At 38.2% G+C, this 19,756-nt stretch overlaps 1 protein-coding gene across 1 annotated transcript in view; it reads right to left on the bottom strand.

Annotated features, from left to right (window-relative positions):
• LOC126380772 (probable cationic amino acid transporter) overlaps positions 1-19,756 on the bottom strand; it is a 168,700-nt gene that overhangs the window by 40,498 nt on the left and 108,446 nt on the right. Inside the window, exons 7-9 of the mRNA XM_050030371.1 lie at positions 16,320-16,528; positions 14,098-14,269; positions 4,729-4,912 (exon numbers count right to left, since the gene is read on the bottom strand). Coding sequence (XP_049886328.1) covers positions 4,729-4,912; positions 14,098-14,269; positions 16,320-16,528 — 565 coding nt within the window. The remainder of the gene's footprint in view (positions 1-4,728; positions 4,913-14,097; positions 14,270-16,319; positions 16,529-19,756) is intronic.

Genomic DNA, 19,756 nt, shown 5'->3' with positions numbered 1-19,756 from the left:
AATATTCAGGCGACGTTCCTCAAAAAAAAAATCTGATGGCGCTGTACAGTTTTATCTACGTTTAACCTTCTGATTTCATGGATAACAGATATACCTATGCATCTTTTATCATTGTTTTTGGGTATAAATGATGAAGCTTATTTTTACACTCAGGTACAACACATCTTACACCCATTATTATTATGTTCAAAATAAAGTGAAGCGATGTAGGTAGCAAAATAATTATATACGTATCTGACTCAAATATCAAGCAACAAATATTATTATATATGCTTCTGCTTCACGACGATCGGTCCTGCGCTGCCCGCATCCAGCGGCTTCACCAGATCGTCGGTCCACCTTGTAGCGGGCCTACCCACTGAGCGTCGTGGAGATCCTTGGGGGAGGCCTATGCCCAGCAGTGGGCGTCGTACGGCTGATGATGATGATGCAGATTCTGCTATTGCATTGTATTTTGAAATAATTACGTACCCGAGTAATTAGAAAATAGGTAAATACCTAATGATCACGTTAAAGCAATATAACGTTATTTTGGTGAACGTACCTTAGAAAGTCCTTCATTGACTAGTATTATACTGAGGTTTCGCTTAAAATATAAAAAAAATATACTTAGTTCGGTATAACACAGCCGTCGATCGACCTCTTCCGCCTTTTCAATAAGCCAATAATACTAATAGATTGATATTGAAATAGCAATTTTGTTGCTAAAGTGAATATTAAGCTTCGCTATACGTAGTTAAACTTATTCAAAAGTGGCTTTATTTTGAGGTTTTTTATTTTCATAGCCCTCACCTGTGTTTAGGGAAACTAACAGAGAAAATTAAAACGAAAAAATCCGACTTGCACGGTATTCTTCTTGTTATCGTGTCGATGGCAAACTAAATGGTATCGGCCCAAAACTTGGCAACAAGTATGGCGTATCTGCAGCGCTCATCAGATCCTCCTGCATGCAGGTGTTCGGGCACGCAGGACACGATGTAAGATGTTATATCATTTGGGGAACAGTGCCACACTTGCACGGTATTGAACCCGCAGCTCTCTTAAAACGTGACGAGCGTGTTATCCATTACACCACCGGGTCCTCATCCTGTCAATTATTTTTTTTTTCTGCGGATCCAAATCCCGTCCGAGTCAGACTTTTTCAATTATTTTCTCTTTGTGGCTTTATTTTATTTAAAAGTTTTCTAATGTGAACTTTACTAATGAAGAATGTACTAGAAAAGAAAAAGGACCCAGTCAGACAAAAAAAACACTGCGTCTTTTCAAATTACGAACGTATCTAGACACGACTCGGTGAGTCTATCCGACATTGCGAGTTTGCAAGGTCGTTCTTAGATAAAGGAAAAATATACCTAGACTATTTCCCAGAAATATTGATTTTTCCATTTTTTTTCATTTACCATTATTGAATAATATAATTTATTCAATATCTCGTCCTCTCTTATGCGTTTGCTAGCATATAGGCGATTCGGAAGGAGTACATAGATAGCTTTAATACGTATAGTACGGGCGCCAACCCTACCCTTATATTAACACTGTTATAAATCGCCTTACTTAGTTTTAATTCTGCTTGGGTAAGGTTAAGGAGATAACTTGTCAATTGTGAAATGGATCAACCTCGGTATTAATAGAATAAGCCTCAACATAAGCTATAAAGATGGCTACTGCGCCCACAGAGAAGGTTAATTTTTGATAAAGGCTGCGTTAATAGGGGAGGAAAGTTACAGCTATTTATACCCTATGGCTGAACCGTACCATATAGTTAATATTTAGATAGGCTATTTGGAGTCAATTTACGAATTATTTAGTTAAGTGCAGCCACCTAAAATGTTTATACGTTGGGCATTGAGCTGCGATCCTAATTAGTCGTTGTAACTACGTGTTTTTGATTATATCGTGTTCGTAAACACATTTGATATCAACGTCGAAAGCATTTGAATAATTGTTAAAATATACGTATAAATTAATATTTTTGCATCAAAACTTTCGTATGCCGCCGTCTATTGATGTGAAACTTGGACACTGATACAGAAAGACATAGAGAGACTAGATGCCTTTGAAATGTGGTGTTGGAGGAGGATGGAAAGAAGAAGTTGGATGGAAAGGGTTACTAATGAGGAAGTGCTAGTAAGAGTAAGAGAAAAGAGGCAAATATTGAGAGTTATTGAAGACAGAAGAGGCAAGATGATTGGACAGTTAATAAAACATAACGAACTTATTAAAAACATCATAGATTAAAGAGAAGGTGAACGTCGTGTCTTATAAGGAAGTGAAAGAATTGGATTTTGATAGACAAGAATGGACAATGCTACACCGACAAGAGCGTGGCTCTTAAATTAATAATGATGATAGATAGGTCTACGAAGCTTATTTATAGCTAAAAATTTTAGAAAGAAAACAAATGCGCCTTCCATAATACGTGTATTATTTAGGCACTTTAAAATATTAACCGATTTGAAAATGATACATTGAGAAGCATTCTCTTTAGGTATTTACTGAACACATTAAACGAAGTGTACCTACGAGCTAGCTGTAAGCCATTCTAGACGGTTTCTCTGGTGATATTTGCGTGTTACGTTCGAAGGTAACATTGAGCCGGTCCCAATACGGCCGTAAAGCCTCTTACGGGGAAGGAGCCTAATCGCATCTTACACAGGATAGACTGCTTAGTCAGCTGGAAAAGGGATTGTTATGCGGAAAGGATCCTTGATTCATTGATCACTTAAGAAAGACGTTGTTGTAATCAAAGTTATTATACGGAAATTAGGTAATAATAACTACCTACCACTGAAGTTGGATGAGCTGTGGGTACTAAGTTCATCTTGTGTAGGTTTTGCTCTGGGGTAGTCAGATACAGTCGTGAGCTTATGTTTATGATAATTACATTCTTCATTCTTCATTCTAGAGAATTCACGAATACTTACCTAATTATTACTGAAGTTTGCTATGTAAGTATCTAATTTAATCTCAAATTACTATTTTTACTATAATTTTCATAATGTGCTTTTACATTTAATTATAAAATTTATTTAAATATTTGTATACCTATTTGTAGGTGGAACGTAGAGAACTAACTATAACCTAAACCTGTAACACCAATTTTATGTACCTATGTTCAATGCAAATAAAGAATCTGAATCTGAATCTTATGTTTCAGACGCGATGTTTCTTCATTGAGAAGGTGAAGCCTGCATTAAGTGACGTAAGTTTAGTCCTAAATTCCTCAAGGGGAACTAAAATTCTAAGAAAATCATTTCTATAATAAGTACTATAGAGACACTAGAGGGATTGTGTCCTTTCAGCTGTCAGGTGAAATAATAGGAAGCGTTAGGCTGGATCCCTTGTCACCATAAGATTCATCATATCCATATTAAGACTTCGTATCGACTGCATGTTGTCTTTCATTACTCTGCCCACCCCATTAGGGATTATAAACTCACGTCTATTTCCCACCGCGGTAAGCAGAGACTATGAAATTTCATTTGCTTCGATCCTGATACTTCTCTTGCTTCCTCCACATTCATCAATCGTTTCATACACGCACGCCGGTTCAGAGTAGATCGTACTAAACCTTTTCTAAGGACATCTCCAATTTGGTCAATGTACGTCCTTCTAGGACTTCCTCTGCCAGCCCTACCATCAAGCTTCGCTTTATATACCGCTTTCGTAATCCTATAATCCGGATTATGTATGTACGCCATTGATTTAACACTACCGTAGATACAGCGCTTAATATAAAAAATGCGGCAAAAAGATAGCGCTTGTTTAGCTATACATTCGTACAAAGCGTTATATATTATGTCGTGGCCAGATCGTAAAATTGATCATTTCATGACGTGTTCGACCATTTCATGAAATGGACATTTTTCATGAAATGGTCAACGTAAGTTGACCATATCGTTGAAACGTCAACGTTTAATGATATATCAATCGTTAATGTAGGCGTGTCCATGCTATGTGGTGTAATAAAATGCTGGTTCAAAATTATGAACCTATTCGATATGGAAAATTGTACAATTACATTGATTCATCGATTATAATATCAATCAAGTTTTAAATATAATTGACACCAGCGCCACTATCGGTGGATAATGTTACTAATTTTACGATATGATTGCCAACGTTTGGCCATATCATGAAGTAATCATGCATTTACTTGCTCATATCGTTAAACGTTTTGTGGTCAATGATCTGGCCAAACTACATCATGATGTGGCCAACGTGTGATATTCTATTTCATGAAATATGACCATTTCATGAAATGATCGAGCACATCATGAAATGATCAATTCTATGATCTGGCCACGACATATACATTCAATACAATCATATAAAATTAAGAAAGTACGCATCGTTTTATTACGTACATTAGCGCGTGGTACTTTGTAACACGGTCGGGTTATACTGCGACTCGGATTCACCGGGAGTACTTATTTTAGTGTATTTTAATCTAAAATAATAAATTTGGTGGGTTTTACTGCGAAAATTAAAATGTTTATACTATGATAACATGTACAATCTTCTTCTATCGTGTGGGTTGTGAGGTGGATTACCAACCTCATCAACCCTGGTGTCAGGGTTACATGCGCAAAGTCATTACTTATTAGAAATATGTTGTTCCATACTTCTTTTTTCGCTTTGAGCTTCTATTTTTGCAAGTTTTTACCACGTAGTTCCCCGTTTTGCCAGATGTTATTGTGTTCTAGTATACAACCAAAGAGAGCTTACCTGAAGATCAGTCCATCAAGGGCCATGGCGTAGATGATCCTTGGCATGGGGAACATAGATCCAAACATGGAGACGGTAAGGCCGGCCAGCGCGCCGATAGCCACGATGTACTTGCAGATCGGCGCCTGCACATACGCGAACATCTGCACCAGCGCGGAGTCCGTGTCCACTTCGTCGTACGGCACTAGGTAGAGGAAAATAAAAATCGGTTATACTAATAGCCGTGGTCTAGTGGTTAGAGCGGCACGATCTGGTCCGGGTTCGATTCCCGATGGGGACATTGTCGAAATCACTTTGTGAGACTGTCCTTTGTTTGGTAAGGACTTTTCAGGCTTGAATCACCTGATTGTCCGAAAAAGTAAGATGATTCCGTGCTTCGGAGGGCATGTTAAGCTGTTGGTCCCGGCTATTAGCATTAAAAACACTTCCACCAATCCGCAGTGGAGCAGCGTGGTGAAGTATGCTCCATACCCCCTCCGGTTGATTGAGGGGAGGCCTGTGCCCAGCAGTGGGACGTATATGGGCTGTTTATGTATGTATAGTAAGAGTACTTTATTGTTTTTTATAATTTATTACTTATTATAGTTGTCACAGAAACATTTTATTCAGTAGTTACAAAACTATGTTGCACCTCTCACCGCACGGTTTATCATAATAACTATTATCTTTCTCAATAAGAAAATCAGGGGGGTTAAAATGGCCACATCGCAGCAATACATCTAAGAAAGCAATGTTGCAATTTGACATGACACAATGGCCCCGATTCCTGCAGACACCGCCTAATTTTATTTTAAGTTATATCCGTCATTTTCATATCCGTCGAAAAGGAAAGGGACGGATGATTCACAGCTCTTAATTTTAGGAAGAATGAGTAAATTAATGTGTCGGGTTATTGACTGACGTAAAATTTTTAGACGGTTGGTTTAGATTTGTGCTTAAAATTGACGTGTGTTCCATAAATTTTATGCTTGTCGATTACCCGTCCCTTTCCTTTTCGGCGGATAAGAAAATGACAGATATAACTTAAAATAAAATTAGATGGTATTTACAGGAATTAGCACCAATGTCAAGTGAGACAAATGTCAAATAGCAGTAAGTGCGCAATGTAAACAAATGTCAAATAGCAATATTGCTTTCTTAGATGAATTGCTTCGATGTAGCCATTTTAACCCCGCTGGTATGGGTCCACATTCACTGACATAAAAAATGTGTCTTACCATTGTTATTTGTCATTACCGTCTTTTTAGGGTTCCGTACCCAAAGGTAAAATACACGACCCTATTACTAAGACTCCGTTGTTCGTCCGTCCGTTCATTTGTCACCAGGCCGTATCCCATGAACCGTGATAGTCAGATGGTTGAAATTTTCATAAGGCGGCTCCCACACAACAAACGTGATTATTTTGCTCGTTTTGGCGCGTTATTGGTAACAGCGACAGGTAAACGCTTGAAATATTTACAGAATAATTATTTATATATTCACTTGAAAAATAATTAAATTAATATTTAAGGGGGCTCACAAAAACGCCTCTTTTTGCTTGTTTCGGACAGGAATCCATCGTGCGCGAGTTCTACTCGCACTTGGCCGGTTTTTCGTTCATAGTTATTCATAAAGGACAATGAGTCAAAACGTCCCCCTCCATCAACAGATTCCAGACATACCTGATTCGAAGCGTCTTAGTGAGTTGATATTTTTGTTCTATGGCGACTTTCTCGAAACACACGGGGTTTGGCCGGAATTCAAGATTTTAACTACGATTTTGGATACCTCCTGGTACAACATTGTTTCAACCAATTCCGATTTTCAACAAAAAATTGTTTAATTTTATTTCTAAACCCCATGGCATTTGAAATTAGGGCTAATTGGTAATCTTTTTGAAAGATACTGATGAAAACATGAATTACCTGTTGGAAGAGGGGACGGGTCTCATACAGTTACGGTCATGGTCCTTTAATGTTCTTAGTTTTGTGTTCATAAAGTGCTTTTTCCTAATTTTATAATTCCTAAGTTAATACGCTGTTAATAAAATATAAGCAAGCACGATCGCTCCGCCATGCGTGATTACAGTACAAACCTAACCTATAGTTTTCGAATGTTTTTAATGGAATTAATTGACATGTCATTAAAAGAGGACTTCTTTTGTGGTGCCGACTCCATCTTGTTATTAGTAATTTTGTTACTTTTTACTTCAAGAAGCGTAAAGCGCTGTGCTTAAATTAATTAAGCAAACAAAGCGTTTTATAACAGCTGTATATCAGAACCATAAAACTACGAGCAACAAATTCATTCTTGGCCGACGATAAAAGTGTGACAGTGTAGACTATCTAGGTGAACTGAGATTTTTTTTAAAGAAGGTACTTAGTAAAAGGACGTCGTTGGCAATGTGACTCTGGTTCCCACAACTCAATACATTGTATACCAGACGACGGAAACGACAGTTTCCAGCACTGAATAGGTATTCAGTCAAGTAGACACCTACTTAGTTGGGTATTCCTTCTTTATCAGCGAAGTTTGAAAACGTTTATTTGTTTTCACCGATTTTCCAACTAAATGACAATCCAATTCCGACACATCACTTTTATAATTTACATAAACAGCCTATATACGACCCACTGCTGGGCACAGGCCTCCCCTCAATCAACCGGAGGGGGTATGAGGCATACTCCACCACGCTGCTTTAATGCGGGTTGGTGGAGGTGTTTTTACGGCTAATAGCCGGGACCGGGAACAAAACTTAATATTTATATAGGGTGTTATATAGGGTGTTGTGACACCGTACCGAATACTGCGGAGGTTGATTCAGCTCATGATTCTGAGTATCAAGTGGGTTTTTCTGTTTTTCAATTCTATTCTTTTGCGATGGAAATTCCACTTGATATGAACTCAGAATCGTGATATTCGTTACGTTGTCCTATATGTTTGTATAATTTAAAGAGCCATGGTTGTATATTATGTAGACTCCTTTCTCTTTGAAAATCGATGACTATCTATGAACCGGTAACCTAACCACTACCGCTGGGTGACTAGATTACTCGCTAGTATACAAGTGATAAGTTGCTAGGATACTCTTTGAGTACTTCCCCCCCCTCCCCCGTGTTGTTCTAAGTTATAAGCGCATTAAAATAAATTCCAAAGCATAATGCACGGAACGTACGCGTATAAGTCTGCAAACAGCACTCTCGTTTGCGGGGTAAATGCCACCTGAATACTAACATCGAGTACTTTAGTTCGCCACGACAGTTTCCGGGGTGGCAACTCCTGAACTGATTTCTGGGTAAAATCGTTATAACTTCATACTTGGAGGACGCAAAGAGTCTTGCCGCTAAAGCCGCAGAACCGCGGGATCTGGCTGCTAAACGTATTCCTTGGTGGTGCGCCGCATTGCATTGCTGTTATGTAAGTATATTTACGTTTAAATTCTCTACCTAAATAAAATTTACAAAGCAACCTCGCTCAATCCTGTCTTTATTTGTGGAATGGAAGTGGCTTTTTGAAATATGAAATAGTTATTTACGGACGGCACTTAAGCTGGAGCGGTCCTTTTGAGATATAATCGAAATTAGTTTCTTTGACGAGGAAAGGCGAATTTAAGGATATACCTAAAATTAATTCGCAAATACTTGTTGTAAAAGCAATTCAAGGCCGTATCGGATTCTGGTTTGGTAGGAATGGAGTAGGTATTCAGATTTGGCTTCATGCGGGAAATGGAAGCAGACAGACGATTTTTCCGGACTTGTTTCGACAGACGCAATGAAATGCTATCCGGAAACATGGATGGTCGGGTGTAATCCGTAGATGTGTTGCCATTTGTGTGCCTTTATAGAAGTACGTAGTTGCGATACCGGGAAAACGAAACTAGAATAGTGTGTAAATTGATTTGATGAAATGAAGAATGCAACGACTTCAAAAGATATTCAGTAACGGCCTTCGTGGTCCAGTGGTTGAGCGTTGGGATCACGATCCGGAGGTCCCGGGCCCGAATCCCGGTGGGGACATACCACAAAAATCACTTTGTGATCCCTAGTTTGGTTAGGAGTTAGGACATTACAGGCTTATCACCTAATTGTCCAAAAAGTAAGATGACCGTGCTTCGGAAGGCACGTTAAGCCGTGAAAAAAAAAGTCTGCTCCTTCAGCGCTTATCGAGGTTTGAGTGTTGGGCTCACGACCCGGTGGTCCCGGGTTCAAATCCCGGTGGAGACATTTGATCCGTGCTTGGGAAGGCACGCTAAGCTGTTGGTCCCGGTTACTACTTACTGATGTAAGTAAGTAGTCCTTACATGAGCCATGTCTGGGGCATTTAGCGGCTCAATAATAACCCTGACACCAGGGTTGATGACCAATAAATAAAATTTACTCTTTTTATAATCCTATTAAGTATTATATCACTTCAGGGTGATATTAAAATCCGAGTCCGCGTCGAAGTTGCGGCCGATTGTAGTAAATAATCGAGAAGGCGAGATAATACAGATCTAGATCGTGCGCGCAGCGGACTTTATTGGATTAAGGCAAGTTTTTCTTTAATTGCGACGAGGTACTAGATTGGAGCAGTTTTCACTTATATTTTAAACAGGGATTATATAGATTGAGATTGAGGTGCCTTAACCATAAAAATCATCGAACGTCAATTATTTTCCACATTCAATTTTAAACATTTATTCATAAAGAATTCGCCTCCATCCATATCCCGTTCAGTTGATCGAGACTGTGTCCAACAGTGAGAAATTTTAGGCCAGTTGCCATATGTAAAGTGAAAGATACATGAAAGATAAGCCGCTGTAATTACCCAGGAACAAATTCTAACTGTTAACACTTCAATTTTTAGTAATCATTTCCAGTAGGGGCACATTGAGAACCCGTCACTATAAAGTGCCGTTGTTCACCGGGGTAACACGGAGCACTCAGGTAGTGTTAACTAAAATAACGAAAATGCTCATTTTGGGGAGTATTAACCCTTTAAAAGAACTTTAATACGTTTTTCGAAGTGTTTGTAATCGTGTGGTAAACGCAATAAACGAGCAATGAGTGCATGTGACGCTCTCACGACTTACTGGTAAAACATTTTTTAAACGACGCTTTTATCTCTATCCGTTCATTTGGACATAAAAGGATTTCACTGCAGTTTGAACGATTGCGTAATATGAGTTTCCAAGCATTTTTATTACAAGCTTTTATTTAACTTTTGCTGCTTTGAAATGCTTGCTTTTAAATAATTTCTGTTACTTATTTTCATGGATGATGGAAACAGATGTTTGGAAATGTTTGGATTTGGTTACGTGTTTAATTAAATATTTGTAGAACGTGTCTAGGCTTAAATTGATAGTAAATATTGGGGAAGCGATTTATTTAGTGTTTTAGCAACGTTGTTTTTGGTAAATGTCAACAACCTGTACTTAACCTGTGTTTGTGTTTCGATTCCGTAAGATATTTTAGCGTAACATAAATTTTCATTTGTACCTATATCGAGGTACGTACCTACAATAACGGGAGCCATCCCATCGTTCGCCAGCCACGCTGCTTAGATTTTATCAGGAGATATTCTCTCTTGGCGGTTGTTCCGTCCTCGGGGGACTGTCGTATTTTACGGATAACCAACGGGATGACAGGAAGACTTAAATACGAGGCTTGAGACTGATTTTCCCGATCCTATTGTTACGTCATCTTATATTTATAGTTAAGAGGGGTCTCGTGTAGTTGTTTCGATGAGGAAGTTTGTGTTTCATGTCAAGACTAGTTCTATGTAGTTCCCCCGGGCGACTGAAACATGATGTTCGGCGGCGGCGGGATTGCTTATCTGTGAATTACGTTCATGGTCTGAATGTTTCAATATGGGACAAAAGTAGAGCTCGTGTTTTGATCAAAGACAATTATACGTGAAAAGGCGATGAGGCTGAACGGATATTCTATAGAAAAAAGATCGACAAGGATCTTTTGGCTTGTAGATACATTCTCCATTTACTTATAACAACTGTCAAAAATTACATTTGCATAAGTAGGATGCAGCGCGGTTGTTCCAAAATAACTTTGTAGCTCTATTCTATGTATTATTTTTTAAATACGATATTTTATAGACAGGGTGTTAGTGACATCGTAACGAATACTAAGGGGGATGATTCAGACCAAGATTCTAAGTTAATATCAAGTCGAATTTTCCGTTTCTTAATTATTTTCAGTATACCTATCAAGTCAGAATCAGAACCCTGATAGATAGATAGATAAAATACTTTATTGAGCACATTGGACACAAAAAACAGAGATAAGGACAACATATACAGAAAAGCACAACAGGCGGCCTTATTGCTCATGCAGCAATTGCCCTGAATTTATGATTAAAACGGAAACAATCTTCTTATTATCCCGTATATTGATTAACTATTATCTTCTTATCGTGTGGGTTGTGAGGTAGAATACCAACCTCATCAACCCTGGTGTCAGGGTTTTATGATTGAGCCGCCAAAGGCCCCTGACATGGCTCATGTAACGACTACTTACTTACATCAGTAAGTAGTAACCGGGACCAACGTCTTAACGTGCCTTCCGAAGCACCGATCATCTTACTTTTTGGGCAATCAGGTGATCAGCCTGTAATGTCCTAACCAAACTAGGGATCAAAAAGTGATTTTTGTGATATGTCCCATCGGGATTCGAATCCGAGACCTCCGGATCGTGAGCCTAACGCTCAACCACTGGACCACGGAGGCCGTTTGATTGATTAACTATTATGATAGACAGTATGACTGGTCTTAGCTGGTAACTTAGAATAACTTAATACCTGTACCTGTTAGTTTCTAACTTGGCAATAATTAACTAACTTCTAGTAGAGACCGAATGGCCGCCGCGTGTCCTGAATATTCGGTTATCATTTTTTAATTAAGATATTAACGTGCAAAGAATACATAATTACCTAGTTCGCCCAGAATATTCCATTATGATTAATTAATTGCTGTCTGTAAAAGTGTAGCTGAAGATAGTGCTTTTTCATTTTTCGTTCCGGCTGAAAGGACGGAAATTTAAAAGCCACTCAAAATACTTTTTTTTAACTGGAAAGCGTAACACGTACCGCAAAGCAAAAGAACTTACGTACTTAATGTTTTTAGGACAGATGAATCATTGTCACTTTGCAATAGTGGCGAATACAGAACATGGTAGAGAAAAGCTCTCGAAATGTTTGCTCATGATTCAATAATAAAATTTCCTTGAGCCGACAGCATTCGCCTCTAAGGAAAACCAAAAGAAACTCTCCGTTTAATTTCTTTTAAAATAAAACAATTACGTTGCGAGAAGTAATTTTTTTGTAGTCTGAGGAGAAATATTTTAGCGACAGTTTGTTGGTAACTTTCCTCGTAAAAGCTATTTAGAATATTTATTTAAAATGTTGAAAATCTTGTGGGAGTTAATAGAGATGGCAATTTTAGAAGACAGACACCAAGAAGTAACTATTTAGTTTCAGATTTGGAGTCTTAATACTTGCAAATATATACGCATTTGCGCTAGGTACGATTGGAGACAGGCTTTTTAAGTAAGGTTTAGTTTAAGTGATAATTGTATATAATTTGTTTTGTTTTGAGTTTTGTTTATTTGTTTTAGTTTTATTTAATTTTATTTTTCTTTTGTTTAATAAGTCTATTTTTGTTCTGTACGTAACTGTTTTGTTTGTGCTGTAAATAAAGTATTGCAAATTGTGTTTACACGGTGCACTATGTGCCTCTGTTAATCGTTAAAGCAACATGTAACACAGCCGCGTATGCATGGGACAAATGTGCGATATGTGTCGCTGTCTTGTCGCCGTCATGTCAGCGACAGTGACATCATGAAAATCGCCGCAGCGCGACAGTGGTGTCACTCTCCATTCTCAAATCCGGCCATCTGCGGCAAATCTAAATATATAAAAGGAGAAACTGACTGACTGACATATCAACGCACAGCCTAAACGGCTAGACGTAGGTACTTGAAATTTGGAAGGGACGTAGCTTAGATACCGTAGAGGTGCACTAAGAAAGGAATTCCCGAAATTCCCACGGGAACGGGAATTAGCGGGAAAATCCTTTTGTATGAAAAAAACATTCTCATCTCTGAATTCCAGACGAAAGCTTATAGGTACTTCAGGGTTAGCCACCTCGGATCGTATTTTCCTAAATTTATATTAAACCAAATTATCATAAACTAATAATTTAAAATTTAATAACAATTCATTATTTAACTGAGCTACTTATACTATAACCTCATTTAAAAATAATAACATTATCAAGCATTTTTTTAACCTTTCTCCCACACACACAAAAATCTCTCTTTTATAACACGCCACGCGAACGAAGTCGCGGGTAAAAGCTAGTATACAATAAGTCACATCAAAAAAAAAAAACAATTGTCAATGCGCGGTGGTGGCGCGCGGCGCCTCTCCATTGCCCTTACGTCAACCACAGAAGATATCATCAACACTCGTCGATAGATTAGCTCACTTGTCGATCTGCTGTAGTCGCAGAACAGATAACGTCGGTTTTAATAAACTACGGATGTTGTAAGACTCGAAGTTAATTTCCGCTAGTTATATGTTTAGTTGCAAGATTTGATTTTCTTGTTGATATTGTTATTTAAGTTTTTTTTTTAAGATTATAAAGTGTTTCTTCAAAGCTCTTTAATAATGACAAGTAAGTATGCGTGAAATAGTAAAGGGTAGTTTATTGCACAGTATTGTGTTTTGAGTTACTAATTAAAACCATTTCGAGATTTCGTCTTCATTAGCTTTATTACCTCTCAAATCAGGCGGATGGTGTTCATTTTAACAATAATAGTGTTTTTTTTTGGCCTTTATGTGACTTTTAAAGGTGGTCAAATTTTATAATAGCAACGTTTCATTTAAAAATAAAAAGAAATACCCTATTCGCTCAATCATTATTGAGCGCGATATGGTAAACCACAAGTCACGTTGGTCTAACAGAAAGCGCGGTGAGGTGTGGGTACTTTATTTAGATTATTTTGCGATAGATATACCTCTGACTGCCCCAATTGGGATATGGTCGTGAGCATACGTTAGTTATTATGTACAGATTTCTTTTGTACTATTAGGTAGAAAAGAATCGATCAATCTAATATCGACTGAGACATCACTACGCTAATGAACGTCACAACACTAGCTTACGTACTTTGACAGATCTAATTCTTACCGCGCATTGAGACGATTGTAAAATGTTACATTATTGAAATATAATCAATAATTGTACTGGACTGCTCGTTACTTAGTTCGATTTGTTGTTAACTGTATTTGCGTCTTTTCAGTACCTATCTAAACAATAGTCATAGGCCATAATTTACTTGACAGATGCCGTTTACACAATACTTACGTAATGACTCTCATAAGATATTTACTCACCAATAAGCGTAAGCATCATGGAACTGCTGACGTAGGCCAGGAGAATGATCCCCAGACTGAGCACGATGGCCAGGGGAATGGATCTCTTAGGGTTGTTGGCTTCTTCACCGGTTGTAGCGATTATATCGAACCCTATAAACGCGTAGAAACACGTCGCGGCACCGCTGAATACCTGCAACAAACGAGGTTCATCATACTCCACAAAGGCAAGGGTGCTCCAATAGGTAGGATCAACGCAGTTAAGCTTAATTAACTTGACAGCTGTCAGAATAACACAAAGTTGCAGTAGAGTACGTGCCACGAAAGAAGTCCCGCGGATTTTAATGGAACTAATTGAAAATTCCTAATAATGAGGGATTTTCCAGGCGACGTTCCCCAAAAAAAAAAACCACAGATGGCCCTGTACAGATGTGTCTTCATTTAACCCTTTAATTTCATGGATAAAAGACATTTTATATCTTTGTTTTTGGGTATAAATGATGACCCTTTTTACCACACCCAGGCACAATTACATGTTCCACCCATAATTATTCTCATCAAAATAAGGAGAAGGAATATAGGTAGGTAGCTGTATATTTATATACGTATAACCCTGATCCCAATATCAAGCAACAATTATTATTTTTAATATGCCTCTGCCGCAGCGCAAATGAATTTACAACTATTTCACTTTTGAGAGAGATCCAACGCAGATCTAAAGTTATGAATAGTGTATTGTAATTTTAAACGGGATGGACCTTGAACAAGTGTGGTAATGGAGGCTCTATGCTATTGATATTATTAGCGGGTGTATGTCCTTCAGAATTTTATTTCCTAAGAACTTTCAGTGCTGCCCATGTGCTGCTTGATTGGAGGGCATTTCCCTAATAAATTTCGTTATAAATTACTATCCAAACAACCTGCAAAGAGAATAAAAAAAAGTCTGGCAAATGCTGTAAAAATGAAAACAGCATTCGAACATAAGTGCTTGATCAAACTAATGGAAAGGCCCACGCCGTGTTACGTCGCGAGAGTACATTGGTAGAGGCGGCAGTGCACTTGTTGAGTTTCAGCCGACGTAAGCGTCAGTCGGCTTGAAGGCTTTGACCGTATTATGTCGGTTTGTCACGCCTATAAGTACCTCGGCTTTATATGTGCTGAAATACCAACACTTTTGACCACTCGCAGCAGTGTGTTTGTCGCCGCTTGTCGCTTTAATTCGTAGTGCTTCGTGCGCACTGATATTGATCGCTATAATTACTTTTACGCGCTTCGGAAGGGACATTACCGGGTGAGAGCCTTCAGCGCTCCCCATTTGTCCGGCCAAGTAGTTAATGCCATCTGCGGCAAATCTACAATAAGTTACGTCAAAAAAAATAATTCGGAAGTAACAACAAGCCGTTGATCCTGGGCGACTAGCCCAAAGCTCCTCCACCAACCCGCACTAGAGCAGCGTGGTGGAGTATGCTATATACCCCCTCCGGTTGATTGAGGGGAGGCCTGTGCCCAGCAGTGGGACGCATATAGGCTCTTTATTTTATATTTTATGTAAGCAGCAATAAATAATGACTTGTTTTTTAAATTAATAATTACTTAAAATTAAACTATAATTTGTTACGCTTTTCATGTAGCAAAGCAAAATTAAGCGGGGACGAAATTGATTCCATTTAATTATAAATCGGACAATGGTATTTGTACGTATTTTCATTGAATCCAATGCGCAATTATGCAATTAACGTCATTATTATTTTACTTTTGTTTTCAAATTTAATTTTAATAATAAGTGTATTGTGATCGATGTTTTGGTAATCAAACTTACAGTGAAAATAAACGTTTTTTTGATATTGAACACTTTTTCTTTTTCCCTGGCGTCCATTTTGCAGTTTGAGTAGGTTAAGTTTTCAATTATGTATCATCGTCTAGTATTTTACATAAGTACTTATAGGTGGTTTTAGATTTTTTCTTTTTTTGACATAACTTATTGTAGATTTGCCGCATACACAATCACTTTTATGTGAACGTTTGACATTCTAACAAATTTAATAAGAGAAGAGATTTCTCCTAGAAATAATTTGATCCGTTAGTCTCTGTATTGTGTGATGTATTTCTCAATGTCTACAATAAAATACATGTTGGTTTAACAGAAAGCTCGTTGAGGTGTGGGTTCTCAGTTTATCTTGCAATGGCTGTACCTCTGACTACCCTTTTGGGATATGTTATGTTATGTAAAAATGTTTGCCTACCCCGCTCCATCCGTATGGCAAGAAGCCTTTATGCTCGGTCCAGTTGTCCAAGTCCACGTAGAACAATCCAGCTGTCATGATGAACACCCAGATGCTCAGGTTGATGGCGTTGAGGATGTTGTTGAAGAAAAGGGACTTCTTCACGCCGGCCACCAGCACCAGCATCATCAGCAGACAGATAACAAACGCGAGGATGTCAGGGGGCTTGCCTGCGAACAATAATGAGAAAGTTGGTTAATAATATGCTCAAATATAATACAGGGTGCTAGTGACATCGTAACGAAAACTTTGAAGGATAATTATTATTTAGACCATGATTCTGAGTTAATATTCAATTCTATACTTTTGTGACAGAAAATTCCACTTGATATCAACTCAGAATCATGGTCTAAATCATCCCTCAAAGTTTTCGTTACGATGTCACTTACACCCTGTGCGTGCTTCAGTGGGCATTTTTGCATCTACGCTGGATAGCGAAAGCGTAATAAATTATCCCTTAAGAATAAGGTGATAATTTACACGACCTTCATCCGTACGTGACCTTTGCAGGGGTAGTTTTCGCTCAGGCGAGTCCCTCTCAAATCCGTCACCTACAGGTGATACAAATTCTTTTCATGCGAAAAGCCACGGGAGCCCCGTGGTTCCTTTGCTACGAAAACTATAGTAAGTCACGTGCAAAAACTTAACATTAAATACCAACTAAAGCACCATTTCTTAAATCAGGAAGAATATGAGAGTAACCGCAAAAACCTCCTGTGTGTCGCGCAAGCTGATGCAGCGAACTAGTTTTTGTGTACTTCGCTTGCAAGTGTATAAGTTCCTACCTACATGTTCTTTATTTATTGTATCTATTTGTTCGAGCATGATATTATGTTGCAAATTGGAAGCGACGATGGTGAATGTTGGTGTACGGACAAACCAAAGTTGTTTTCTGTTGCACCGTCAATTGTAAAAAAATGTATTAAGTACTAACACTATTGTGACCTTTCAGAAATGATGGACCAAACCGTTTCATAATCACCATGCAATTCGCCATATCCATCTTGGCACTGGTACGTTGGGTATACCTAAGTTAGGTTAAGCTCTTAATATTATCTTTGATGTGACTTATTGTAGCTTTGCCGCAGATGGCATTAACTACTTGGTCGGACACTTGGGGAGCGCTGAATTCTCTCATCCGGTACAAAGTTTAAGACAAGAGGCCTGAGGGTGCCCAGTTGGGCGCTAACCTTGGCTCAGGACGTCGTCTGAGAGGAAAAATATTTGAAATAATTAATCTACCCCAGTGGGTCGATACAATTAAGCGCTGATTGAGGGAAATTGAGGTTAAGCTCTTAGGTTTCCGAAAAATATAATGAAGAAAGTAAAATAAATTTTAAGGAAATGCTTATGTTTAGAGCAAGGTCAAAAGGGTTCAAGGGCGGAGTGAACTTAATATATTAACCGATGTTTCCGCTAATGAAAAAGCTGCTCACGGAAACCATAAAGTGTATCTAATAAGAGGCCAACAAGAAACAAGCTAAGACAGGGGCCACACGGGCTTTGTTGGCCTGTTGCGTCGGCGCAACATTATGATTTCCAACTGAGTACCACCAGTCGTTCTTATTGTGGTGGATGTATCTCTGACTACTCCGATTGGGGTATAGTAGTCTGCTTATGTTATATTGAGAACCACGGGATCTACCAATCGCAACCCATGGTGTGGGGTGTCTTTGCTATTTGTTTGTAGAACGACGAAGCGTCACCGCTTAGGCGTCACAGCGGACTTAACGCATCGTATGGCCTCACCCTTATCCGGAAAGTTTCACGAAAAAAAGCGACAAGCAATTAATTAGTCGCTTCATTGTTACAGTCTTTGCTTTTTCAGCCCGTTGTGCGATGTTTCAGATTTAACGAGGAAGTGTGTTATAATTACTTTAAGAAAGTGAAGATAAAATCGTCTGTACTGAACTCTGCTTCGTTCACTTTTATTAATCAGATTGATTGTAAATTACAATATTTAATTTATATGTAAAATATTAAGTTTGCAAGTGAAATCATTACAATAGACCTATATTTATATTATATATTAAGTAACAGTGGTCAACTCTTGTATCGAAGCTACAAGAGAGTAAAAAATCAAACACATTTAAAAGTAAAGCAGAATGGAGTAATATACTCTCCAAAGAGGTTTTATACCTTATTGTTATTGTACTTACATCATATTTGTAAAACTTTAGATTGGTCGTTTAAGTTATGTAAATCGATACCTGTGTGTTGGTAAACTTGTACAGAACAATCTTTGTATTTCTGAAGAAAATGAAGCTACAAACGTACAATTGAATTATAGCGCGTCCGCCTCTGCAGTTAGAGTTGACCGCGTTTCGTTACTTTTACATTTTTTGCAAAGATACGACTATAATAAAATTCCCATAAATGTTCTGTTAAGAATTCACTGCTCGACTGGCGAGTAAAGAAAAATAGTAAGTACCTATGTAGGTATATACCTATACCTATATAGTAATATATAGCTTAACTTACGTAAATTAATCGTGATCTATTTCGGTAAGTAATAAAGGTTTAATAAATAAAAGATTAAGATCCCGGTGGGGACATATATCACAAAAATCACTTTGTGATCCCTAGTTTGGATGCCTATCCTTCCGGGGATACAGGGATGATTCTATGTTCCGTTACTATTGAACTCATTTACTTGTTTTATTTATTAAGTTAATGATCATTGTTGTATAATTAAAACCTCTTGAACAGATACCTACTTACGTAAAATATTTACGTATTTTCAAATAAGTAACATGTATAAAATTAATAATTGTATTTCCCGTAATGTTACCTTGTTAAACATTAACCGTATAAAACCCGTTGTTTCGCATTTGCAACTTTCGTTTCAACTAGCAAAGTTGCTGTTTCACTTCAATAAATTAGAATTTCAAACGAGAAGCTACAGGTACCTAAGCACAGCGCTGAGTGTGCCTGACAGACAATGGCACAAAAGAAGGCTTATTACCTTCACCGCAGGTACCCTGGACTCTAAGGGACCGTCCTCTTCACAGCGAGATACGTTATCATGTTGATGTGAGATATTAGGGTAAGGTTACCATATCAGTGTTAGACTACATGTAACATACGACGTTTGGTAATTAACTCTTTCATAGACAAGACTTGGCGTTGTAATTTGTCCCATGGTATAAGAATACCAGCTAGGTCTGCATGATAACGGTGCCGCGCGCGGCGCGAATTATATTGAGCGCTTCGACCAATAAACGATACGAATGCTATCTACGTAGATGGACGTCGAACGGTTATTGGTCGAAGGCCTCGATATAATTCGCGTCGCGCGCGGCACGATTACCGTGCAGTGCCTACTAGTATGCTCATGCTCAATCCTATGACAAGCCGCCATTGCTAGTTTGATGACGTAAGTGTTACCACTGTGTTAC

The sequence above is a fragment of the Pectinophora gossypiella genome, chromosome Z, assembly GCF_024362695.1.
Source record: "Pectinophora gossypiella chromosome Z, ilPecGoss1.1, whole genome shotgun sequence".
Lineage (NCBI taxonomy): Eukaryota > Metazoa > Arthropoda > Insecta > Lepidoptera > Gelechiidae > Pectinophora > Pectinophora gossypiella.
This window is presented reverse-complemented; position numbering and strand designations above follow the sequence as displayed.